This window comes from Cervus canadensis, chromosome 11, assembly GCF_019320065.1.
Source record: "Cervus canadensis isolate Bull #8, Minnesota chromosome 11, ASM1932006v1, whole genome shotgun sequence".
In the NCBI taxonomy this organism is placed as follows: Eukaryota; Metazoa; Chordata; class Mammalia; order Artiodactyla; family Cervidae; genus Cervus; species Cervus canadensis.
Window position 1 is genome coordinate 50,416,566 of NC_057396.1, and position 27,518 is coordinate 50,444,083.

At 37.1% G+C, this 27,518-nt stretch overlaps 2 protein-coding genes and 1 non-coding gene across 6 annotated transcripts in view; 2 read left to right on the plus strand and 1 right to left on the minus strand.

Moving 5' to 3' along the window:
* UVRAG (UV radiation resistance associated) overlaps positions 1-27,518 on the plus strand; it is a 314,400-nt gene that overhangs the window by 74,311 nt on the left and 212,571 nt on the right. For all 4 annotated transcript variants that reach the window (XM_043482966.1, XM_043482964.1, XM_043482965.1 and 1 more), the window contains one exon: positions 8,415-8,500. In XM_043482966.1, the coding sequence (XP_043338901.1) occupies positions 8,415-8,500 (86 nt within the window). The remainder of the gene's footprint in view (positions 1-8,414; positions 8,501-27,518) is intronic.
* Positions 5,497-5,603, plus strand: LOC122450729. The gene has a single exon (XR_006272220.1). It is a non-coding gene; the product is annotated as a U6 spliceosomal RNA (small nuclear RNA).
* Positions 17,954-18,366, minus strand: LOC122450590 (cytochrome c oxidase subunit 7C, mitochondrial-like). Its single transcript, XM_043482969.1, has one exon. It carries the CDS (start codon positions 18,273-18,275, stop codon positions 18,084-18,086), a length of 192 nt encoding a protein of 63 aa, XP_043338904.1. The 5' UTR covers positions 18,276-18,366; the 3' UTR covers positions 17,954-18,083.

A 27,518-nucleotide genomic window follows, 5' to 3' on the forward strand; every position in this document is an offset into this window, starting at 1 on the left:
TCTGTCGGGATTGCACATCTGGTGACGTTAGATGTCATTCAGAGCAAGGCTCTTAGCATATTTCAAGAATGTTAATTGCTGAGTTGTGGCTGAAGCAGAAGGGTTTAATAATGTCCTTGAGTTGCCTTAAATGTACATGGACCCAGAATTTGAGAACTGGAAAAGGTCTTAGAGATCAAGTAAAGCATGGTCATTAAGAACACAAGCTGTGGAGCCAGACTGAATGGCTCTTCTACTTAATCCTCCCTGTGTCTCAGTTTCCTTACCTTTAAAGTGGGGATAAGAATAGTACCTGTTTCACAGGGTCTCGTGAGTATTATGTATGTTAACCTTTAATGTTAATATAAAACATTCATTTAGCTTGAAAAGCAACACTGCCTGGAATACTGTGAATGCTCATACATGTTACTTTGTGTTTGGCTATTATTGTTTATCATTGTTTATATTAGTAGTAGTTTCATCTCATTTTATTGTTAAAGAAACTAAGACCTAGAGGAGTTAAGTGGTTTTCTTCACTTCCATGACAGGCAGAGTGGATTAAGACGCAGAATTCTTTCTATAATGTGTTGCTTTTAGTTGTATGTGAGTGTGGATAAGTTTTTAGTAGAAAAGATGTTCGGCAGCTTTTTACATAAAATAAGAACAGCTAAGTGGAGTGTCACCAATCATTTCTCGTGAGAATCTTAAGTTTATTTCTGGTGTCTTTGCGTAGCTCATTTATAGGATTGTCTCCTGTCTCTTCAGCTGCCCTCATATGTAGAGTATTTCATAGCCAACTGTCTCTCTTTTTAATTGGGTTGAAATTTATATAACATGAATTGATGCTATTTGGGGGGGGGGGCTTCATTGCACAACTTCTGGAATCTTAGTTTCCCCACCAGGGATCAAACCCAGGCCCCAGCAGTGAAAGCACCGAGTTATAACCACTGGACCACCAAGGAATTCCCTAAGCATTTTAAAGTGTGTGATTCAGTGGCATTGGGAACGTTCACAATGTTGTGCAAACACTATCTCCATCAAGTTGCATAACATTTTTATCACAGCAAAAGAAAATGCCATTAAGTGTTCACTCTCCATTTTGTGTCCCCCAACCCCCAGCAACTACCAACTTGCTTTTCTTTCTACGGTTTCACTTATTCTGAGTATTGAATATAAAGGGAATCATACAATACATAACCTTTTATGTCTGGCTGCTTAGTGCTTTTGAGGTGCATCCAAATGTAGCATGTGTCACTACTACTTTTCTTGGCTGAGTGATATCCCATTGTATGAATATACTATATTGAGTTTATCTGTTCATCTACTGATGTTTGAATTGTCCCTACCTTTTGGCTGTTGTGAATAGTGCTGCTGTGAACATTTATGTACAAGAATTTGTTTTCAGTTCTTTTGGCTTTATACCTTGGAGTGGAATTGCTAGATGACATAGTGATTCTATGCTTCACTTTTTGAGGAATTGACCAACTTTTTTCCATAGATGCTGACCACTTTATGTTCCCAACAGCTGTGTACTAGGGTTGACAATTTCTCCACAGCTTTACCAACATTATTTTTTGTTTTTTCCAAATTTTAAATTTTATTTTTATTACAAAATATTAAGTGGAATCTCATTGTGATTTTTGAATTACATTTTCCTAATGACTAGTGATATTGGGCTTCTTTTCATGTGCTTGTTGGCTGTTCGTATATCTTTTCTGTAAGTGTCTCTTTGAGTCCTTTGCCCAGTTTATAATTGGGTTGTCTGTTTGCTGTTGGGTTGTCAGACTTCTTTATGTATTCTGGATATTAGACCTTTATCAGATACATGATTTGAAAATATTTTCTCCCTTTTTTTAGATTTTTTTTTTTTTTTTTGCTTTCTTCATAGTGTCCTTTGTTGCACAAAAGTTTAATTTTGATGAAGTCCAATTTATTATTTCTTTTGTTGCTTATGCTTTTGGCGTCATATTTAAGAATCCATTGGCAAATCCGAGGTTTTATAGATAACCTCCGAGGTTATATAGTGTTCATCCACTGATGGATGTTTGACTTGTTCCTACCTTTTGGCTGTTGTGGATAGTGCTGCTGTGAACATTTATGTACAAGAATTTGTGTTCAGTTCTTTTGGCTTTATACCTTGGAGTGGAATTGCTAGATGACATAGTAATTCTATGCTTCACTTTTTGAGGAATTGCCAAACTTTTTTCCATAGCTGCTGACCACTTTATGTTCCCAACAGCAGTATACTAGGGTTGGCAACCATTAGGTGCCTTAATGGTTTTATTGTTTTAGTTTTTACACTTAGGTCTTTGATCCTAGTTGCAACTTTTGTATATGGTGTTAGGGATGGGTCCAACTTTATTCTTTTGCATGTGGCCATTTAGTTGTTTCAGCATCATTGTTGAAATGACAGTTCTTTCTCAGGCCTGACACCTTTGTTTAAAATCAGTTGACTTAGATAGATGAATTTATTTCTGTATTCTTGGTTCTATTTCATTGATGTATATGTCTGTCATTATGCCAGTACAACGCTGATTTGATTAGTATTGCTTTGTAGCAAATATTGAATTGGGAAATATGAGTTCTTCAACTTGATATGTTGTGTTGACTTGATTTTCATTTATCAAACCAGCTTAACATACCTTGGGTAAATACCATTTGTTCCTGGTATATAAATCTTTTTCTAGAAAATTATTTTAATTGTGGTGAAATATACATAATATAAAATTCGCTATCTTAACCATTTTAAGTGTACAGTTTGGTGGCATTAAGGACATTCACCTTGTTTTACCACTATCACTACTGTCCATCTCCAGAACTCTTTTTGTCTTGTGAAACTGAAACTCTCTATCTACCCTTTAAGTAATAACTCCCCATCTCCCTCCTCCTCAAGTCTCTGGTACTCACCCTTCTACTTTCTGTTTCTATGAATTTGACTGCTCTTGGTACCTTAAATAAGTGGAACTACATAATATTTATCCTTTTGTCACTAGCTTGTTTTACTTAACATAATGTGTTTAAGGGTCATGCGTGTTACAGCATGTGTCAGAATTTATTTCCTTTTTAAGGATAAATAGTATTATGTTATATGAATATACCATATTTTATCTGTTCATCTGTTGATGAACACTTGGGTTACTTCCACCCCTCGACTACTGTGAATAACGCTCCTATGAACATGGGTGTACAAATTTCTCTTTCTTTGAGTTTTTGCTTTCAGTTCTTTTGGGTATATTCCCAGAAGTAGAATTGCTAGACCAGATTAGCTTTGCTAATACATTTGACTCTTGAATAACGTGTGTTTGAACTGGGCAGGGCTACTAATATGTGGTTTGTTTTTTTTCCGCCAATAAGTCTGAACTACAGTACTACATAATGTACAGTTGGTCAAATCCATCGATGCAGAACAATGCATATGGAACTGTGGGTACAGAGAACTGATTGTAAAGTTATATGTGGATTTTTAACCATGTAGGGGTCGTTGCTCCCACCCCCTCTTTGTTCAAGGGTATTTTGTTAAGGATTTTTTTCTCTATAATGTATGTATATATGTTTTTTATATATATGGGATATTGGTCTATAATTTTCTTGTGATGTTATTATCTGGCTTGGGATCAGGGTAATACTGGTCTCATAGAATGAGTTAAGAAGTATTTCCCCCTCTTTCATTTTTTGGAAGACTTATAGAAGGGTTGGTGTTATTTTCTCTTTAAGTGATCGGTAGATTTTGCCAAATTATGCAGTTCTGGGCTTTTCTTTGCTGGGAGTTTTATAATTACTGATTTAACTTATTTAGTTTTGTTATAACTTTGTTAAATTAACATTTGTTGAGTAGAGCACAGAAAACCACAAGAGAAATTGAAATAGAGACATTTGTTACTCATAGATTCTGGAGGAATTATTGAGAAGGCTTTGAAGTGGCCACATGGGGAGGTCAAGGAAGAGTGCAGACAGAGAAATGGAGGATCTGGGACATATGTCTTTTTTAGAGTCTGTCTGTAGAGTGCTTTGGGGTTCCTGGGCTTGGGTGGGTTGTTTAGTTCAAACCAAAAGAGCAGGGATTTGGTAAGCTCCATGGGGATTTTTATCTAAGGGGCATGTAGAGCATACAGGTCCTGGGAAGCAGGGGAGACTGTTGATCACAAGTATTAACAGAATCTACATTTGCTTGTAACTCTGCAGCCTGCGATCTAGGGCATGCACTTCCCTAAAGAGGGGTCTAGTGTTGGTGTAAGGTCCCTAAAGGCTACTTGGCCAAACAAAATGGATGTCAAGGCGGTGATACCATGGAGTAACCTAGCTAAACTCTTTGACAACTTGTGGATCTGTCCAGATTTTCTGTTTTTTCCTGAATCACTTTTGTGAGTTTCTGTTTTTCTAGGAATTTTCATTTTGTCTAGGTTCCCTGAGTTTTTGGCATACAATTGTTCATCAGTTCAGTTCGGTAGCTCAGCCATGTTCAACTCTTTGCAACCCCATGGACTGCAGTATGCCAGGTTTCCCTGTCATTACCAACTTCTGGGGCTTGCTCAGACTCATGTCCATCGAGTCGGTGATGCATTGGTGATGCCATCCAACCATCTCATCCTCTGTTGGCCCTTTCTCCTCCTGCCTTCAATCTTTCCCAGCATCAGGGTCTTTTCCAATGAGTCAGTTCTTCACATCAGGTGGCCAAAGTGTTGGAGTTTCAGCTTCAGCGTCAGTCCTTCCAGTGAAGATTCAGGACTGAGTTCCTTTAGGATGGACTGGTTGGGTCTACTTGTAGCCCAAGGGACTCTTAAGAATCTTCACCAACACCACACTTCAAAAGCATCAATTCTTTAGTGCTCAGCTTTCTCTACAGTCCAACTCTCACATCCATACATGACTACTGGAAAAACCATACTTTGACTAGACGGACCATTGTTGGCAAAGTAATGTCTGTCTATGTTGATCATAGCTTTTCTTCAAAGGAGCAAGCGTCTTTTAATTTCATGGCTGCAGTCACCATCTGCAGTGATTTTGGAGCCCAAGAAGCCTCTCACTGTTTCTATTGTTTCCCCATCTGTTTGCCATAAAGTGATGGGATGCCATGATCTTAGTTTTTTGAATGTTGAGTTTTAAGCCAACCTTTTCACTTTCCTTTTTCATTTTCATCAAGAGGCTCTTATAGTATTCTTCTATAATTAATATTTCCTGTCTTTATAAGATTAATGGTAAAGTTCTCACTTTCATTCCTGATTTTAGTGATTGGAGTGTTCTCTCCTCTTTTCTTGGTTGGTCTGGCTTAATGTTTGTCAGTTTTATTGGCTCTTTTCACAGAACCAAGTTAGTTTTATTGATTTTTCTCTATTGTTTTTTATTCTATATTTCATGGAAAGGGTTAGTTGCTCAGTCGTGTCCGACCCTGTGACCCCATGGACTGTAGCCCTCCAGGCTCCTCTGTCTGTGGAATTATCCAGGCAAGAATACTGGAGTGGGCTGCCATTCTCTTCTCCAGGGGATCTTCCCGACCCAGGGGTTGAATCTGGATCTCCCGTGCTCACTTCGGCAGCACATATACTAAGATTGGAACGATATAGAGAAGATTAGCATGGCCCCTGTGCAAGGATGACACGCAAATTCGTGAAGCATTCCATATTTTTGAAGACCCAGAGGAATGGGATGGAGAGGGAGGTGGGAGGGGGGATCAGGATGGGGAACACATGTAAATCCATGGCTGATTCATGTCAATGTATGGCAAAAACCACTACAATATTGAGAAGAGATTAGTCTCCAACTAATAAAAATAAATGAAAAAAAAAAAAATCTGGATCTCCCATGTTGCAGACAGACTCTTTACCATATGAGCTGCCAGGATCTCTGCCCTAATCTTTATTATTTGCTTCCTTCTTACTTTGGGTTTAGGTTTTCTTTTTATTGTTCCTTAAGGTGGAAGATTACGTTACTGATTCGAACTCTCTCTCCTTTTTCTTCTTTTTAATGTAAAATTTACAGCTGCACTTATCACTCTGAGCACTTTTTCACTGTATCCTATGTGTTTTATATGTTGTACTTTTATGCAACATAGCATTTAATTATTAACCTTATGATTTGTTCTTTGACCCACTGGTCATTTAAGAGTATGTTGTTTAGTTTGCAGTTTGTGAATTTTCCAAGTTTCCTTTTGTTACTGTTTTTTAGTTTCATTACATTGTGATCAGAAGAGATATTTTGTATGATTTCAGTGTTTAGAAATCTATTGAGATTTTCTTTGTGATAACATATGGTCTATCCTAAAGAATATTCCATGTGCATTTGAGAATATTTGTATGGTTGTTGTTGAGTGGACCATGCTATATACATTTGTTAGGTCTATTTGGTTTATAGTATTGTTGATATTTTTTGTTTCATTCTTTCTCTTTTTTATGGTTGTGCTATCCATTGTTAAAAGTGGGATGTTGACTTCTGCTGTTTCTCATTTTAGTTTTGTAGTTTTGACTTCATATGTTTTGTTATATGTTGTTAAGTACATGTATGTTTATAATCATTTATATCTTCTTGATCCTTTTAAAACTGCATAATGTCTGTTTTGGTCATTTGTTTTGTTTTAATGTCTATTTGTCTGATATTAGTTTACACATTCCAGTTCTCTTTTGGTTACTACTTACATAGAATATCTTTCCATCCTTCCATTTTCAACCTATTTATATGTTTTTGATTCTAAAGTACATCTCTTGTAGATAGCATATTGTGGATCATTAAAAAGAAAATCCATTTGGCCAATCTCTGCCTTTTAATTGTAGTGTAATTTAATTCATTAACACTTACTGTAATTACAGATGGAAGGACTTCTGCCATTCTTTGATTTGTTTTCTTATTTCTTTTTGTTCCTCATTTCTTCCATTACTACCTTCTTTTGTATTAGTTATTTTCTCATATAACATTTGAGTCCTTTCTCTTTTCTTTCACTATGCATCTTTTAGTTATTTTCTTAGTGTCTGCCCCAAGGGTTATAGTTGACATCTTAATTTGTAAGTTTAGCTAAAGTTAATATTAGTGTTAGTATTATATAAAACTTTTCTTCTCTGTGGCTCTGTTCCCCCACTTTTATCATCACATTACATCTTTATTATTGTGTACCCATAAGGGTAGATTTATAATGATTGTTTCATTTATTTGCTAATTGATTGATATTAAATACTAAACCACTCTTGCATTCTTAAAATAAATTCAGTCAAAATTAAGTGTTGTTGTTTTATCCTTATAATGTATTTCTGGTTCAACTTTCTAATGTTTTGCTAAGATTTTTGTGTCTGTAATCATGAGGATATTGGCTTATAATTATCTGTGTGTGTGTGTGTGTGTGTGAGAGAGAGAGAGAGAGAGAGAGATAAGGTTTAGTGTCAGAAATGTGGTTGGAAATTGTTCCTTTCCACTCTGTTTTATGAAGGGGTTTGTACTAAATTGATGCTATTTCTTAAACATTTGATATAATTCAGTGAAGCAACCTGGACCAAGACTGTTTTTGTGGAAAGATTTTTCAACTACTTATTCACTTAAAAATAGTTATAGAGTTATTACTCAGCTATTATCCATTTTGGCATGTTGTAGCTGAATTTGTCTAATTAATCTAAGTTGTCAAATTTGTTAGCATGAAGTTCTTCATGATATTCTCCTAATAACCTTTTTAATATCTGCAGCAATGTAATTTTTGGAAAATGCTTATATTAGCATCATAGCAGGCATACAGTGCTTATTACATACCTTTGATTTTACAAATATTAGCTCTTTTAATTCCCATGACAATTTGTGAGGTAGATAGTATTATCATCTCCATGTTATAGATGAGAAACCAAAGTTAAACTGAATGAAGTTAGGTGCCTTGCTCAAGCTTACAGAACTGGTGTGTTAAGGGCTTAAGTTGTAATCCAGGTGGTCTGGGTCCAGAGTCCTTTTTTCTTAACTACTATTTACTTTGCCTTTCTGAAATGCCAGATAGCTGTTCTGTTCTTAAGAAATTGTGCTATGTTCACTGTAGAAACCAGCCTTGCTCCCAACACCTTAACACCACTGAGTGGAATTATTTGTTTCAGGTATTCCTAATTAAAACTTGGAATGCCTTTTCTCCCATAAAAACATTACATATGTTGGCTAGGCATACTTGAAATATTATTGTTAATACTCTTCTTCAGCCACATAATATGTTAAAAAGACTTCTGGGGTTTCGCTGGGAAGTTTACCAAAATTTATAATGTGAAACATTGTTTCTGTGGGAAAATATTAGAAGAAATTTATTTTAAATTCACTTGCCTAAAATGTTAAACTTCAATTATGTGAAAGTGTTTCTTAATTTCTTAATGATTTGAACCTACTGAGTTATTATTAAATCATAATTTAAAAAAGACAAACATCATGATTAATATGGACACATATTTTGTTTTACTTTGATTAATTTGTTGATAAATGTCTTTTAGGGTTATTCAAATGTCCAGAAGAATATTCTTCTTCAGGTGGATCAGAACTGTGTTCGCAATTCTTATGATGTCTTCTCTTTGCTGCGGTAAGAAACTTCTTAAGAGTCCTCTTGCATTTTCTAAAGAATCTTCCTCATTCTGAGTTTGTGACATTTCAGTGTGAGGATACGTATGGGAGCTTTAGAAGCTGTTACTCAGACTTAGCATTTTTTAGTGAGAGGTTCATAAATTTTGTAGCTACAGTTATTTAAGTTTATCTCTTTTACAAAGCCTTTCAAATGCCATTTTTTTCCTGCGGACAGTGGGAGAGAATGATTGGAAGCTAGTGATCTTAAAGTAGGGACATGAGCTGTTTCCGGTCTTCTGCACTATAAAGAACAGCAACCAGAGGTATAAAATTTAGACTTACCAAAATTGTAACAATGATGCCATTACTTAGAAAAGCTCTGCAATAGGCCTAGACGTAGCTTAGAGTTTTGACCTGCTGTAAAAGAATCATGTTTGGCAAGTCAAAGAGCTTTGCGTGAAGCTCATGTGCTCAGAGGCTTAACTGCCTCAGCTCTGTATTTTCATAATGTCTGGGTTTAATTTTTTAAGATTTTTAAATTTGGTTTTAATTTTCAGTGTGGTAGATCATCAAGGACATTTTCCCAGGAGGCAGGCTACCAAAATAAATGCAGTTTAAAATAAAGTTAACAGTGACACTCAACCTGTGTTCACCCTACTCAGACAGATGGTTCATTGAAACTCGATTTTGGCAGTCTTTTCCTAATGTTTACATAGCACATCATAAATTTCAGACCATTAGACATCCTCTATATATCTGTTGGAGGAAGAGTCCAGAAAGATGATTGAACCCTTGTCCAATTGGATGGTTGTTTATTTTGTAAACGTTGTTAAATGAGCCTTTCCTTTGCAAATCTTGAATCTTGTTATACAGAATGATAGAGAGTTTGGTCACATGGACTATGTAAATTGCTCTTAAGAGACAATGATTTCAACTAAAGTAACCACACACATTTGATGTCTTTTGATTTTTACCTGAGAGATCCTTTGACTTCTTAGGATATGTACCAGAATGGATGGAATTTAGTAATTGAATGGTAGAGATAGAAAACAAGTTGTGTCAAAATATATTGCTCTTATTTTGAGCCTATTCAGTTTGGATTACATTGAGTTTTAAGTATTGAAAAGAGGGATGCACAGAAATAGTTTGAATTGTGAGTAAGCCACTAATATTTCTTGGCCTATTTTCCTCAGTAAGATGAGAGTTATAGATACTATTATGTTTAAAGATATTTTTGAAGTGTGAGAGTTTATTATGTTATTAGAGAAATCAGTAAAGTTAAAAGCAAAAGGAACACAGAGTCAGTGAGAAGAAGAGAATTTGGGAAAGGTGGTATCATAGAATCTAAGAAAACAGAGATTTAAGGGGTATTGAAGGCCCTGGTGGCTTAGTGGGTAAAGCGTCTGCCTGCAGTGCGGGAGACCAGGGTTCGATCCCTGGGTCGGGAAGATCCCTGGAAAAGGAAATGGCAATCCACTGCAGTACTCTAGCCTGGAAAGTCCCATGGACGGAGGAGCCTGGTAGGCTACAGTCCACAGGGTCGCAAAGTTCGGACATGACTGAGCAACTTCACTTTCCTTTCCTGAAGGCTCTGTATAGTAATGATTCAGGAGAATAAGAGCTGAAGAAAGACTGTGGAATCTTGGGAATCAGCTTGGTATAGTGAAGAATGTGTTGACTGACTTGCCTGTGATTTTAATTATCCTTGATTTATCCTAATTCATTTAACCTCTTTGATGTTCTAAAATATAGAAGCAGTGGTGTTACAGTTTGTTTAATTTACAAGCATTTTCACATCTGTTACCTTTTTATCCTAGAAGTTTTCTGTGTTCCCACATCAGGGATCAGCTTTTGTCTTCCATGTAGAAGCTGAGGCCAAGGGGCAGTCAATTACTTATCAGTACTTAGCTGAGGGGACACACACTAAGAAAGAGCCAGACTGGAGATTGGTATGAAGGTTATCTGGCAAACAAAATCTGCAAACCCTTTCCACGCTCTGACTTATCCTAGACTGGTGGTTATTGGGTGCATGTAGCATAATGATAGAGAAAATTTCTGAAAGTCATAGAGCCCTCCATAAATTCAAAATCATAAAATTAGTTTGGTAGTTGCTCAGTTAATTAACACTGATCTTGCAATGAAATGTCTCTGGGGAGTTTCACTTCTGGAGTGCCTTCTAGATTCCTTAGGTGTGTCAGCAGTTAGAATAACCTTGTTAATAATTGCCTGCTCATCACCTTTATGTAAATCTTTTGTAGCTGGTAACACAGATATACTTTTTTCTGAACCAAATCTAATGTCTGTTTGTCAAGTAAATTGGCTGAACCCGGAAAGTTACTCTGGAGCTAGAAACTTTAAATTACACTTGTCAATGTTAATGAGTAAAATGGAACTTTCTTTGCAAATTCACACAGTTCAGAGTAATTGTCATGTATCTGCCTAATTAAAAGTTCTTTTCCCACTGTTCTTATCATGAGATACATATTAAGTGATTGCTGAGAAAGTTAATGTGGTGCTAATTAATTTTGTTCATTGTTTCCCCTCCTTAACTCAGGCAACATTGTTCCTGGATGGAGTAATTTTTTAAAATATACCTTTTTCTTTCCTGATGATTTCTTTTTTTTTTTTTTTTTAATTGTTACTTCTCGATCTGTGATTTTATGTGAAAATACAGAGTCTGAATTTTTTAATATGACTTACTCCACAAAATTCTCAGTACTGTTTGGAGTCAGGGTTAGAACCCACGTCTACTGTTAGTAACTCTCACTGTGTTTTTGTGTTGGTAGCTGCTATGAATTGATAATGTCCCACCTTTTATTTGTAAATGTCATACAAAAAAGTAGGAAATTTTGACTAGGTAAAGGCTGCTTTTAGAACATCTATGACCCTAGCTAGCATTATAGCCCCTTCTGATGGATGTGTTGTACCACATTTTGTAGGAAAACAATGACCTGAGGTTTTACTCTTCTGCCAACAGTTAGGAATTTAGACTAATTCCAGTGTTACCAAAAAAGAGCAGATCTTTCCAAATTTACATTCAGTATGTGTGATGGTAACTGATTTCTGCTTCCTAGCCCTTGGAAATCCCTGGATTAAGCATTAGTTTTCATGTAAGCAGACATTTAATTAGGAGACCCTTCACTCGTTGTCACATTTCACACTTTAGGATGTTCACCACAAGGTGTCAATGTTGCTCTTTAACTGGCATTTGAAATTTCCTTTATTTTACAGTTTTGAAGTGTGAAAAGTAGACGTATGAATTATAAGTGAGCCTTTAATTTAGAAGTTAACTTTCCTTCTCTTTTTTATTATTCCTTCTAGGTTAATGAGTTTATAAACAGCTTTCTCTTTCGGGATCTGTTGATTTAAAAATTTTTTTATTTATTGTTTACTGTGTTGGTGATAGGGAGTTGTTGAAAGATTGCACGGAGAGGAGTGACATGCTCAGGAGTGAATTTGATTCTAACCATGATGGTAGTATGGAAGAGACCTGAGGGACAGGTCTAGAAGCAAGCAGATGGCTGTAATCCTACCTGTCCTCTGGAATTGAAAGATTATTTTTAGTGAAAACGTTTTTGTTTTGTTTTCCCTTTCATACTTCCTCAGAAAGGTAACTATTGTATTAAATTAAGCGAGACTAATTGTTTTCTCTGAGTATAGTTTTCTTTCTTTTTTTCCTTCTCTTTTGACATGGCTTCCTTTTACCTGTTTAATAAATGAAGGTATGGTGGAGAAACCATGGGCTTTGGTCCTTCATCTAGGTTCCAGTCCTAAATCGCCAAGTTACTTTGGGCAAGTTTCTTAACTTTGGTATGCCTCAAACTGTTCTTATAAAATGGGGGTGATATTGCTCTCATAGACATGAGAATTAAAGAAGGTAAAATAGATTAAAAGATCATAGGACAGTTACTGGCACATAGTAGACATTCAATAAATAATAGTCTTCATTTCCCCCTTGACTTCTTCCACCTTGAAGTTAGCATTCTTCTCTGTTCCAGTGTTCCCTGTATATATTACTGCTAGGTTTTCCAATTTTTGGCATAATTTCCCTTTCTGTTCTTGCCATTCTAATGCCTACCACCTCTGTTTTTAGAATTACTTTTGTTAATCGTCTAACAGTCATGATAAAAATTATTTAACATGTGCATGTCTTGTCTCCCTGATGGCACTGAAAACTACTTGAAGGAAGGGTTTGTTTCGTAGGGCTATGTTGTCTCCTCTCCATCTTACTGACATTATGTTGGAGTTACTGTGGATTCTGTTGTGATCCCGGAGCTCTTGGTCCTGTGGATCCTGCATTACTCTTTCTCCCTAAGGACTCTTTTTAATTACCACAACTTCAACCACCACAGCCACATGTTAATAGCTCTCAAAACTATGTCTCTAGTTCCAAGTTTTCTTTTGGATTTCTGCTCTGTAGTTTCCAGGAACGAGTAGACTTTCATGTTCTGTAGGAACCTCAACCATAACAAGTCTGGCTTAATCTCCATACACTGGCCTGATCTTTCTCTTCCTTTTGTTTTCCCTGGTTTCTCTAGTAGTAGCATCAGCATCTCAGGCTCACTAGTGAGCATACCCTTCTTTGTTCTCACCTCTGTTTTCCTGAACTATTTCCTGACCTCTGATCTTCCTACTTTCAGTTTTTCTTTCATGCAATTAATATATATTATTTTAAAAAATCACTTGTTTATTTATGGCTGTGCTGGGTCTTTGTTGTTGTGCAGGCTTTCTCTAGTTGCGGTGATCGGGAGCTACTCTTTGTTGTGGCATGCGGGCTTCTCATTGTGGTGGCTTGTCTTGTGGAGCACAGGCTCTAGGCACACAGGCCCAGTAACTATCACAAAGGCTTAGTTGCTCCACGGCACGCAGGATCTTCCTGAATCAAGAATCAAACCTATGTCCCCTGTGTTGGCAGGTGGGTTCTTAACCACCGGACCACCAGGAAAGTCCTATTATTTATTGAACATTTCCTTTGTGTTAGGAACTATGTTAAGATTTATATGAATTGACTCTTCTAATTTTTACAACAACCCCATGTGGTTAGAAATGTTTATTCCTGTTTACAGATGAGGAAGTTGAAGCACAAAGCAGTTGAGTGGCTTATCCAAGGTTATACAAGTGGTTCATGTTAGTCTGTATTTAAACCTAGTTTAGCTTCTGAGCTTGTGTTCATAACCAGCATGTTTTACTACCTTATTTTTTCACACTGCTTTAGTACAATTCATCTGCCACATTGCTGCCAGAATGATCAAAGATACATCAGTTTTGTCACTCATTTGATTTAGAAATCTTTGAGCTCTCACATAGAGGATAAAGTCCTTCCTTCTTAATTTGGTATTCAAAGGACGTGGTTCTAAATAGTCCAAAGGGACTAATATTCTTCTTTCAAGTCCTCCTGCCACTAGTAGCTAGTAGCAACTAGTAGCTAGCCTTTCCTGAGCACGTACTGTTGTAGTTAGTTCTTCATTGTCTGAATTGCTCTCTGCTTATCACCCAGAAACTGAGAGCTCCTTTAGACAAGAATCCTCTTTTTGTTGATCCTTGTATTAGTCCTATGACGGCTACATATCAAGTCTATTTAGCAGATAAGAAATGCTGTTTTAATTGATTAATTCAAACTGTTCTTCAGGTTACAGGGAACTGGGTTCTGTTGTTCCTGTTTCTGGTTTGCACCGGGTAAAATGAAAGTTGTAAAAAATTTCTCGACCGTTATCAAAGAAGTGTTGAAAATACAATCAGGTCCATAAAGATTCAGCTGCCTCTTTTCTTTCTGCCACTGCCTTCAACATAACAATTTCAGGATTTTGTGACTTATGGTCTTATTCCTTATGCGGATTCTTTGGGGAAGATCTTTATCTGGTAAATTGTTGCCATATCCCCACCCGCCACTTTGATAGAAAATACTTTCTCTTACAGAATTTCAGCTATAGAAGGGAAATGCTCATATCAAATAAATTATTCTTGCCATAATGTTTAGAAAACGGGGAGGATGACATGTGTAAGGGTGTAACTGTTCATAATCTTTAAGTTTTGAATGTGATGACTAACTTTTAGGTTGCAGGGAGAGTTTTCTCCTCTCTCCCTTCCTAATGATGTCTCTCCTTAAGAGGTAAGCGCAAATGTAGAGAATATAATTAAGAACCTGATTGTAAGCAAAAGATGTCACAAAATTTATGTCCTAAGACTCGTATAGTTTTCTGTTCTTGGTAGACACTAGGCCCAGTGTCTGTGTGCTCGTTTTTGATAAATGAGGGGAATTAAGAGGATTACTGTTAAGGTAGCACACTGACATCAAGGAGAAGCAAAATCTGACAGTTTGCTGTTTGTGCTTCACTCTTTGTTTCTGGAGTAAAACTGTTGGGTAAATCGTATTAGCTACTGTCCTGTCTTTATACTCACTATGTTTGGATTTGTAAATAGCTCTCTGTCACTACTTCATATAAAAGGAGGGCAGGGAGAAATAGAAATAGCCCAGCTGTGAAGAGAGACAGACTAAGTGAAAAAAGGCATAGCTAGCTTCTCTCTTCTCTGTGTGAGCAGCTTTACCCAAGTACAGCTCCATACTATAGTTCCTGACTGAAGTTCATAATGAGAATTACTAAGTGTCCCATATGAGTTTTCACTAGTGCTCTCTCCATTTAACACATGAGGACACTGAGGCTTAGATCAGTGTGTGTCTAGCACCACAAGATAAATAAGTGTTAAAGCAGGTTTGAATGAAGAGCGCATGTGCGTTCTTCCATTGTACTATGTTGATACTGAATCATTAGTGGAATATAAAGTAGTCCTTGTTAAAGTCTACCTAAGAGAGCAGTGATGTGTGACAGGATTTAGGAAGGTTTTTAATCAAAATTTAAAATTAAAAAGTTAGATATTCAAAAATGTTTAGGTATTTAATGTAAGTTTCAGTTAAACAAAATTGGTATTTATGTGTAATAGCACATTTTATTTTTATTCATCTTTCTATATGTACACCCACAGAAAGACACATATATACTTACAAAAATATTGATAGAACTTTAAACAAAATCTGGGGTAATTCTAGGTGCAGTGTTTTTTTTCCCCTTTCTTTTTAGTTTTTGGCTTGTCTTCTTCCTTAAACCCTTTCCCTCACTACCAGAACCACCAGTTGTGGACTGAATGTTTGTGGTCCCACACCCCCATCCCAAACTGGTACACTGAAACCTAATCCCCAGTGTGATGGTACTTTGAAGTGGGAGGCCTTTGGGTGATGATTAGGTCATGAAGGCAGAGCCCCCATAGATGGGATTAGCACCCTTATAAAAGAGGCGCTAGGAAGACCCCGCCCCTTTCTCCATGTGATGTAGTGAAAAGATAACTGTGAACCAGGAAGCAGGCTCTCACCAAATACCAACCATACTGGTGCCTTGATCATAGACTTCTGAGCCCCAGAACTGTGACAAATAAATTTCTATTTATAAGTTACCCTGTGTATGGTATTTTGTTACAACAGCCTGAATTGAGTAAAATACCATCCAAACACAGAACACATGCTGACATGACCCCAGTCACCTGTGTACCCATCTTAACAATCAGTCATGTATCTTTCATATTTTTTCCTATGATCTCTATGTATAGGTCATAGATATCCTTATATGCATATTTAACATTCCATGTACAAATCTCTTCAGTTCACTGTTTTAATGATTTCTTAATAGTCCATGGTGAGGTGTACTATATTTTTCAGTCATCACCCTATGGATGGACATTTAATATTTACTTTGGCTCTGGTTTTTTATTTGTTCATTTTGCCATTATGTGCAATACTGGAGTAAGTATCTATATATGAATATATTTTTATATTTGTGATGTTTTTGTTTCTATGTATTAAATTTCCAGGAGTAGAGTTTCTAAGTCAAAGGACATGTATAATTTTAATTTTAGGAAATAACATACTGTTTCCCCAAAGAGTACATATAATATGTGACTTTCCTCTTTACCTTGAAGCCCTGCTGGCCATGGGTATCATGTTTTTCTGTGTGATTTTTATTAATTTGATGAGTACAACACCTTAGTGTTAATTTTTATGAGTTTCAGTACCAGTGCTTAGTCTGAGCTACAAGTGAAAGAGAATATCCTGGATTTGTTAACCATTCAGTATTCTTCTGTGAATTTACCTATTCTTAATATTTTACCTATCTTTTTAATTGAGTTGCTTGTGTTTTTTCATATAATTTTACAAGTCCTTGGTATTTTTTCCAAATCTCTCAGTTACATCTTGAGTTAGTATACCTTATACAAAATGTTTATATTTGTCATATCATATAATTTTGGTTTTCCTTGGATGTCTTCTGGGCAGTCTGTCTTGGTTTAAGAAGTATCTCTCTTTTTAAAAAAAATAGATATTTTTTACATTGGAGTATAGTTGCCTAATTGGAAGTCTCTCTTCCATCTTAGTTCTGTGTACATTTTCTAAGTATTCTTCTGAGGTTTATATTATTTTACTTTTAAAATTAAATCTCTAATACAATTTGGAATTATTCTTAAATATATTGTGTAGATATTCCATATATTGATATAGAAATTCATTTTCTTTGCAGATGAATGTCCAGTTGTGCCGTTAACTTCCTTTTCTTACTGAATTTAGGTACCACCTTTGTTATATACTAAAAGGTCATATAAGCTGGGGTTCATTTCTGGGTTCCCTTTTTGTTCTGATGCTTTTGTGTAGCCGTTTGCCAATTTCAGATTAATTACAGTGGTTTTGGGGATCTTAATACCAGGTAAGGCAAGTACCCCTCTTGCTGCTCTTCTTTTCCATGCTATTTTTGGCTCTTCTCAGAACTTTATTCTTCCATGTGGATGTTAAGGTTATTTTATCCTATTCTTAAAAAAAAAAAAAAATTTCTTGAATTCTTACAGGAATTTTTATATTCATTGACTTTTTATATTTGGTGAGAGCTGTCATTTTTTTATAGGGGCTTCCCTGATAGCTCAGTTGGTGAGGAATGCAGGAGATCCCAGTTTGATTCCTGGGTCGGGATGATCTGCTGAAGGGATAGGCTACGTGATCACTCCAGTATTCTTGGGCTTCCCTTGTGGCTCAGCTGGTAAAGAATTCTCCTGCAATATGGGAGACCTGAGTTCAGTCCCTGGGTTGGGAAGATCCTCTGGAGAAGGGAAAGGCTACCCACTCCAGTATTCTGGCCTAGAGAATTCCATGGACTGTATAGTCCATGGGGTCACAAAGAGTCATTTTTATGTTAGTATTCCCATCCAAGACATGATATGTCTTATATTTGTTCAAATTTTATTTCAATCCTTTGATAAGATTTTACAGTTCTCATCATATGGACATGTGGCTTTCCATAAGTTTGTTCTTAGGTATGCTATAGTTTTTACACAATTCTTTAATAAAATGTTTTCCATGTCCATTCTTGTATACTCATTTCTGTTATAGGAAAAAACTGTAATTTTAAGAAAGTCATATTCAGTGATGGTATCAAGTTAGTTTTTCTTTTTTTTTTTTTTTAATGCCATAAGTTTATTTACAAACGTATCTAGGATGCTCAGTTCAAGGGTTTGATCCTTTTAAGAGACTGCACCTCTTAATATGTTCCTCTTCCTATCTGTCTCATGTGTTACTTTTTAAGCAGTTGGTGTCTCACTATAAAGAAAGGCGCAGCAAATCCATACCCAAAGAACAAAGTCATCATAGCTAGTAACCTCCACTTGTTTTCCACTGAAAGTGGTATACTCTTCCCTGGACCCTCCTCGTAGTGGCTCCGACGAACCACAGAGGTTGTGAACCTCCGGATGCTCTGTCCCAACATAGCGCTGTTGGAAGCTCTACAAAATATCGAGACTGAAGGCGGAAGAAATGGCGGCCGCAAAAAGCGCCCTGCTTCCTCACGACCTTGTTCCCCAAACTGTTGTTTTCCTTGTTTTTTAAGGAAAGATCTCTGATTTTCTTGGCCATATACTCATTATCAATAAAAGGATAGATTTATCTGTTCTTTTGCAATATTTATACTGTTTTCTTGTCTTTACTGCATTTATACACCTTTTAGAACTTTAAAATTAATATTGAAATATAATGGAAATAGCGAGCAGTTTAACCAATTCTTGTTTTAATTAAAAATGATCACTGTTTTACTGTTCAGAATATTCTCTGTTAATTTTGGAGAATCTTTTTGATAGTTCTTCCTATTTAACTTTTTAAACTATTAGATGCTGAATTTTTGGAATTGCCTTTCCATATTTCTTAGCATTATATGTTTTTCTTTAATTTATAGTTGCAAAAAGGTATGTAGATTTCTTGGTATTGTATTACTAATTAGTTATAGATTATTCTTTTGATCATTACTATAAGTGAGATTGGCATATAGTATCTGTTGTTTTTTTGGGGGGTGGGAAGGAAGGTGTGATAGGTAATCATCTTTCCTGAGATCCTGAAATTGAATTGGGAAGCTTTTCATCTTTTTCTGTGACCCTCCTTTGTAAAATGATGATAATAACCTCATTGGGTTGTTGGGGGATTAAGTGAATTAATATCAAGTGCTTAGTACAGTGCCGAAATTAGTTAATACTATATTTGTTAGCTGTTAGTATCATAATCAACTGAAACATATTAAATGATTTTGAGGATTTTTAATTCTTTAAAGATTTGTTAGAGAATTTAGCTATTAAAATCATCTAGTTCAGGTGACTTTTATGATGATAAATCTGACTCTCATACTTCTAGTCCTATTTGCTCTCTTTTATCCTACTTCTCCATGGTTTATTCTTGATAGTTTATTTTTTGCTAGGAAACCATGTACTTCCTCTAGATATTTAAATTTATTGCTGAAACAGCTCATATAGTTTTATTTTGTAATTCTTTTAATCATCTCAGCAGTTTACAGCAGATTTTCTAATTAAGCCCAGAAACCAGTTAGAAATTTAGTTATATTATTGGACAGGATGCTTTCTAATACAGAAGTTGAATGCTTTTTTGTTTGTGAACTGAAACAAAATATTTGATATATTTTTTGTCTTTAAAAATATTTCTCAGAATGGGAATGGAGAACATAGACCAATACATAAGTGTAGGGAATTTAGAGCTCTAGTTTTATTTTGTCCCCAGCATATATAGCACCAGCCTAACTCAGAGTAGATGCTAGTAAATATTTGTTAACTGAATGAATGATAAATTATTAAATGAATGCAAGAAGTACAATCCAGTTGGATAATCACTGAATAATAGGTAAATTTTTGGAGGAATTTTTTTAAAGGGTAGTTTTAAATCACCAAGATTAATACTAATCTTGGATATGTTCCTCCACAATTATAGTATATATTTACTATAAAACATCTAGATACTTCATTGTAGACAAAGTGCTTGCTAATGAAAGTCACATAAAGGCGTTGTGTGGTAAATTAACTAGTTTACTGAATGAATTAACCAGTAGTCATGAGTTACTGATATGTCTCATGGTCTTTAACTAGGACCTTTTGTAGGCTCTTCATGCTGCTAAGCCCATTTTCTCTAGTGGACTGAATATTCAACAGAAGTAGCCACACAGTAGGTAAAATAAATGAGCCTCACCAAAATAATGTTCAGAATTTCTGGCTTGGAGCAGTAGCCAGATTCATTCAGATATTGTTAGAGTGGTGAAAGAGGTGTATAAAATTAGTATAAAGAGGTAAGGCACATCCTTTGAGGGCAGTTAAATATATGAATAGTCTTCTGCCCAAGAGATGTTCTCTGTCCCTGCCTCTGTCCTTCAGTTCTGGCTTGATTTCACAGGTTACTTTACTAAGACTGCTTTGTTTAAGATGTCACTGCAAATTAAAGCTTTACCATCACACCCCTCATAGCTGCCTTGTAACTTCTACTTTCCCGCTGGTGCCAGGCATGTTCCAAGGCAGCTTTCCAAAGTTTAGTGATTTCACCCTGATACCTCTGCCAATAAAAATAACCAGTTGCCATTAAACACCTACCCCACCCATAACTTGATTTTTACATGCTGTTTTATTAAGAGAACTTATCAGAGATTTTAGGAGAATTAATACATTATGCTCATTGGGATATCACCTGGCCCTTGAAGTAACTTTTTTATTAAAAGGTAGGATGTTTTACCTTTGAACAGAATATGAGACTCAGCATGTTTATCTGTTGAGAAGAGTAGCCATTGTAATAACCTCGTTCTTATGATTCTTTATGGCTGGAAGTACTCCATTGACATGAGAAGCCAGATTCTTACTTTGGGAACTTATACTTTAGTAGGAGAGATTAACAGATACAGCAAGCAAGGAGTCTTAGATTCATTGAGAGGGTAATAATAATTTCTAAATGTTTTGTTGGTATTGTAGGAAAAAGTCATAATCCCACCCTTTTCTATGCCTTCACAGGTGGTAGGGAAAGAAAATAATATTTGAATATCTCAAATATGAAAGATACTTAAGTGCTAAAATCTTGGCATATATATATTTATAATATTCACACTATGCTACTATTAAAATTCTGTTTTGCTGGTAAGTGAAATGACAGCTTAAAAAAGATGAGCTAGTGAGTGTTATTCAGAGTCTTGGTCCATTTGATGGCAAAGACCTTTCCAATATATTTCCTCATCTCGTGTGGAAGAATTCCTTGAGGCTGCCTAACAGCTCCTATGCCCCTTCTGATAAAATTTCTTTGATGGTGCACCTGGGTGTGAATGGGCCAGACATCTCTCAGAGAGTCTTCTGGCCCTGGCACAATGGAGACTTTCATAATAAGCTCTCCTAAGAGCCTTCAAAGTTCTGTGCCTCTGTGCCTCCCCAGGCTGGAAGTGTTAACTAAAATCTGTAAGTTTGCTGTTGAGGAGCATCTCTCTAACTCTGTGACCATGGGCTGCTTTTACTCCTTTTCTTTCAATATGGTGTGGAGTGAGTAGACACAATGATGTTTCCTCATTGGCATTTCTGTTTTCAAGCTCTGAACCATTAAATTCTGACTCTGCAGGAAGCATACTAATTTGAGGTAAAATGATTTCTGTGGTAGCATTGATATATATATTTTTTTAATCTCTGATTCTTTGATTCTAGTGACAGTGTCAAATATGAACCTTGGAGTAGAATTGATCTTAAACAGTTTATGGGGAGAGCATTTGGAGATTTATAAATGTATGAAAAATTTAGTATTTGCCAAGAAATTGACTCAACAGCTCTCAAAAAGGTGTTAAGATTATCTTAGGTTGCATTAATTAAACTAAAGTGCCCAGATCAAGGGAAGTAATAGTCTTCCTGGACTTTGTGTTTATTAGGTCATATTTGGAATATTCTGTTTCATTTGAGTCCCAGTTTACTTTGATGAGAAAGAGCCAAGGGAGATGGCCAGAGTAAATGAAAGGTTTTTAAATAGTTGAGAATAAAGGGAGAAGAGGGGACTTCAGGAATATAGTTGCTGTCTTTAAATAAAGAGTTACTTAGTTAATTTGGCAAATAATTGTTGGGTAATAATAGTAAAGTAGACGTATTTATTGAATATGTACCATCTATCAGGTAGGTACTTTATATGCTTTATTTCTTTTATTCGTCAAAACAAGTGTATGTGATTGGTGCTATTCTTTATTATCCCTATTTTGCTAATGAGGACACATCCAGAAAGGGAAATTGACCTGCCTAAGGTTGCGTTGTGACAGAACCAGCCAGTCAAAAGTTTTACTCCATTTTCTTTTCTTTCTTCCATGCTGCCTCCCACATTGTAAAGAATTTGGACTTTTTCTGAAGAAAAAAATATGTAGGTATAGTGTTCCTGTGGCTAGAATAGTGATAGTGCTTTGGCAATAGAATATACTGGGGGTGGTAGGATGAGTGGATATCTATTTTAGATAGAGTGGTCAGGAAACACTTCACTAGAAGAAGATTTGAAAAAGATAAGGCAGCAAGTTGTGTGGGTATCTTTAGGAAGAACATCCCAAAGAGCAGGTATAGCTGGTGTAAGAGCCCTGAGGAGGAGTGAACTTGGTTTGCTGAAAGTACAGCTAAGAGGTCAATCTGGTTTGAGCATAGTGAGCAAAGCTGATAGAGGCCAGATTGTGTAGAAGTTTACATTTTTTCCATGTGTGATGGAGAGATGTTGGAGGGGTTGGAGCCAAGGGAGTGATATGATCTGACTTGTATTTGAAGAAAATTATTCTGGCATGGAGAATAGACTGAAGGGAGCGAGAGTAGTAAGTGAGAGATTAGTTAAGAGACTATTGTCCTATCCAGGCAAGAGACAAGAGTGACTTAGGCTGGTCTGATAGCAGTTGAGGTGTATGAAGAGAAGTAATCCAGTTCCTGACATAGCTCAAAGTTGGAGCTAAGCAGCCTTGTTAATGGATTAGGTGTGGGCATGCAAGAGAGACTGGACTGAAAAATGATGTATAGATATTTAATCTGTGCATTAGGTGAATTGGGGTGGCATTTATGAAAATGAGGGAAAATTGTAGGGGAGAAGGAGGATGAGCTCATGGGGAGTCGAGAATGTATTTGGGACATTAGGTTTGAGATATGTATCAGTCATGAAGGTGGAGGGACTAAGGCATTTGGATGTGCACTTTTGATCTCAGGGCTAATTGGTGCTGCTAGAGACTTGAACTTAGGAATAGTGTCAGTCAAGTTTCAGTGTAGGAAACAAACCACTCTAGATATTTTCGTCAGGAAGAGATTTCACACAGAGTTGGGTATTTATAGAATCACTTGAGGGCTGAAGGAGTAGAAGTCAGGGGGCTGCTCGGCTTCAGGGACACACTGCTTTCTACTAGGCTTTGAGGTCAACCCAGCACAGTGGCGATCTGGCGCTCACAGAACTGCTGCTAGTGAAGTAACCACCCCTCATTCCCAGACACCTGAACGAGGAAACTTGACTGCTGCAGAAACTCACACTAGAGAGGGTCTGTCACTGCTCCTGGAAGAATGGCTTCCCCACCTTCTACCTTCCAGACTTTGTTCAAGATTCTCCAACATGTTGGAAGAGGAGAATATAGCAGAGGAGTAGGGGCAACTAAGGAGGTCTGGGGGAAATCTAGGACAGTGTGGCATCCCAGAGCCATAATACTTTCACAGAATTGATAACTGAATCAAATGCTGTGAGTGAGTAAGAAGCAGACTGATAATTGAATACTGAATCTAGCAACTGGGGGCTCCACTGGTGACATTTTTAAGAGCAGTTTTTGTGAAGTTGCAGGAGCTGTTTAGGGAGAGAACAAGAGTAAGGAAATGAAGAGAAGAAGTATAAACTGTTCCTGTGAAGTTTTTCTGTACAGAGGAGCCCAGAAACAGTACTAAAGGTGGAAGGAGATGAGGGGTCAAGCGAAGAGTGTTTTTGTTTTGAGTTGGAAGGTATTTAGCATACTCATGTGCTAAATAAAACGGATGCCCGAGAAAGAGAGGGGATGATAGCAGGCACGAAAAGCTTTGATAAGTGAAAGAGTGGAATCCAGTGTATAAGTAGATGGTTAGGCCTTGTAAAGAAGGGGTGTATATATGTGGGGAAGGCAGAATATATGGGTATAGATACAGAACCACATGATATATTTGCTGATGGGAGAATGAGTAAGTTGTCCTCTGACTGCTTCTGTTTTTCAGTAGGGTCATCAGTCAGTTGTCAGAAGGTGGAAGGTTTGTATAAAGTTTGAAGAGAAAAGAGAAGATTTAAAATCATCATCTTGGAGAATGAGAGCGTGAATTAACTTGGCCTGATAGTTCTCAAACTTAAGCCTGCATCAGAATCAGCTGGAGGGCTTGGTGCAACACTGATGGCTGGGCCTCCCCACGAAGTTCCTGATGCATTAGTTCTGGGCAAGGTCTGGGAATTCACATCTCTGACTCTCCCCCGTGAACCCGATGCTTCCATACTTTGGTTCCGTACTTTGGCTATACATTTAAGGGAGAACATTCAGCTTGCTGTTTTTTACCAGCTATATTCAGCCTCTTGAGTGCAAAGGTGAAGACAGTTTAACCAGAATTAGGGTTTTGCCAGGTAAATTCATGGGCAAGAAGAGAGGTCCATATGAGTGATTTATAATGGTGGACCATGAACTCTAAGCTGGATAAGAAGAGAAGTGAGGACACAGGGAAGTGATGATCAGTGAAAAAAGAGATATAGGATCAATGGATTGGAAATTCTGATGATGGAAACAGATTGTTGGAATGAAGTATGGAGAGCAGTGGTTAGAGCTTGGGATGCTTGAAGTTGAGGTTTTAAAGATGCAGTTATTAATTATGATATAAAGTAGGAGAATAACTGAACTGAGCTGACTGAATGGGTGGAGGTCAAGAATCTGAGAGGTTGGAATATTGCCTAGACATAAAAGTCATCAGGAAGCATGGCAGGAGTAGTGGTGGAAAGAGAGGATGGTGAGTCAGATGCTAAAATCTTCAGTTATTAAGCTGGGATGGGAGGACTGCAGATAAGAGCAGCAGGAAGGGAAAGCAGCAAAATCACATGTGCATTGAAAGGACTGAGGGTTTTAAGCAGTGGAGGAAAGCAGTAGTCTGAAAAGCAGCAGAGTTACAAAGGAGACATCTACTGCATCCCCATGCTCAGTGTTATATAGGGTATGGAAAAAAAAAAAAACTTGAGCTCATTTAGTTCTTAGAACAGTCCCCATTATTCCCACTTTGACAGATGAGGAAACTGAGACTTAAAGTAACTGGCCTTGACAGTCATAGCTGGTGACTACTGGAGGCAGCATTGTGTGAATCCAGTGGAAGCTAAAGGAAGGCAAATGTTGACTCAGTGTAAGAAAGTACATTTCAGCAGTTAGAGGTGTGCAGGTGACAGTGTTCCTTTGGGGGGAGCTTCCTGTCACTGGAGTGGATGTCTGCCTGCTGCCATCACCATTGCAAACTAATTTGATCACAGAATGACACAAGGAAAAAAACCAATATGTAGTAAAGGAGGAAGGGAATTGATATTTATTAGCTGTTGTGGAAATGGGCAGACAGGGAGATAGTTGAATCCAGTATCTCTGAGCTAAGAGTTGATGATTATAGTTGTATAATATTGTGAGTGCACTAAATGCCACTGAATTGTATACTTTAAAATGGTTAGTTGTATGTTATGTATATTTCACCATAGTTTTAAAATGTCTGTGATTAAACTGTTTATTTTCATTTCATTCTATTGGCAATTCATTTGTCTACAGAATTTCACATGCAAGACACCTTAGGTACAAAAAGTAGAAAAGTGGTGGTTGTTTTCATAAAGAGTTTGGGTAAATGTATACATATCTAAGTGTATGAAGAGTTACCTGGTCGCATGAGGTGGTAAGTCTTAAGTGCCCCAAGATGATGTGAATAATTGCCACCAAGCTTCTGAGGACATGGATTCTGCTACTTACCACAGTGTAGTTGGCACGAAACATCTTTCCAGGTGTCCTGCTTTTTCTCAGTGTTAGAACTTGGGACAGCCCACTTTGCTCAGTTTTCAGCTTGAACTATGACATCAGTTCAAACATTCGTGGAAGAGGATTAAATTGATATTCGAAAAGAACATCTTGTCAAGTAAGTCCCCAGGAAACAGACTCAGTGGCAAACTACGGGATTGTTGTTCTTGCAGGGGATGGTTGTATTTTTGTTAGGGTTGATTACAATCTGGCAGAACTTTTTTGGGAAAATATATTCTTTGTTTAAAATAAAAAGGACTGTTTGTTCAGGTTTTGTTGGCTAATTCTAATAGTATTTTAGGTATTGATTTTTTTACAATGGTGTTATAAACATCCTGAGTTTGATGTTATGAAAAATTAGCTGTTTTTTGTTTTCATTATTGAACATGTCAGTTTTTATTTTACAAAATGCCTTGCAGAAACATTGAAGGATAGTGCAGTGTTCCTATATACCCTGCACCTAGTTTCTTCTCTTATTATCATCCTTTTGATGATAAGGGTGTGGTTGAATAGGAAAAACTCAGTCCTTCTCCTGCGTTTCCTTTTTACTCTCACACTACCACTACACTCACAATCTCTCTAATACCACCTATCAGTGGGTTTTTTTTTTTCACACCAAGCAGTTCTGCCAGCTGGATGTCCTGGGGTTTAACTTAATTCTGACACTGTCTACCTGGAGACAGGGGCAGATCCCACAGCTCAAGGGCTCAGTGCCACAAGACTGCCCCCAACTTCAGACACCAGTCTCATGTCCATGTTGTCACCCGTGCTTCTGATCAACTGGCTGTAAATCAGAGGAGAGGTTCTTAACAGCCCCCTCCTCAAGTTTGATCAATTTGCTAGAAAGGCTCAGTTTACTGAGTGACGACTAGTTGATTGTAAAAGGCTATGATAAAGGATACGGGCAAACATCCAGATGGAATGGATGTGTAGGGTGAGATATGTGGAAAGAGGTGTGGTGCTTCCAAGCCCTTCCTAGTGCTGCAGTCTCCCAGCACCTCCTTGTGTTCAGCAACCCAGAAAGCTCTCTGAACCCCATGTTACTGGGATTTTTATGGAGGCTTCATCACTTAATCATGGTCTGTTAATTAGTTCTGTTTTCAACCTTTGCCCGCTCGCTGGAGAATGGTAGACCAAGCTAAAAATTCCAAGCTTTTAATCATGACTTGGTCTTCTTGGTGACCAGCACTCATCCAGAAGCCTACCGACTCACCTCCTCAGAACAAAAGACATTGCTATCACTCAGGAGATTCCGAAGGATTTAGCAACTGTGTGTTAAGGAATTGGGGTCAAGGATCAAATATTAGAACAAAAGATGCTCCTAGTACATCTGTCATTTAGGAACTTACAAGCATTTTGGGAGTTCTGTGTCAGGAACCAGGGGCAGAGACCAGTATACATATTTTCTATTGTCTCACAATGGTATATTTGTTATATTTAGTGAACCAGTGTTGATATATTATTAACTCAAGTCCATAGTTCATTCAGTGGCACCCCACTCCAGTACTCTTGCCTGGAAAATCCCATGGACAGAGGAGCCTGGTAGGCTACAGTCCATGGGGTCGTGAAGACTCAGACATGACTGAGTGACTTCACTTTCACTTTTCACTTTTATGCATTGGAGAAGGAAATGGCAACCCACTCCAGTGTTCTTGCCTGGAGAATCCCAGGGATGGGGTC

What these genes read in the sequence shown, in the direction of transcription:
- LOC122450590 (XM_043482969.1), bottom strand. Translation starts at nt 18,275, where the DNA reads ATGTTGGGACAGAGCATCCGGAGGTTCACAACCTCTGTGGTTCGTCGG.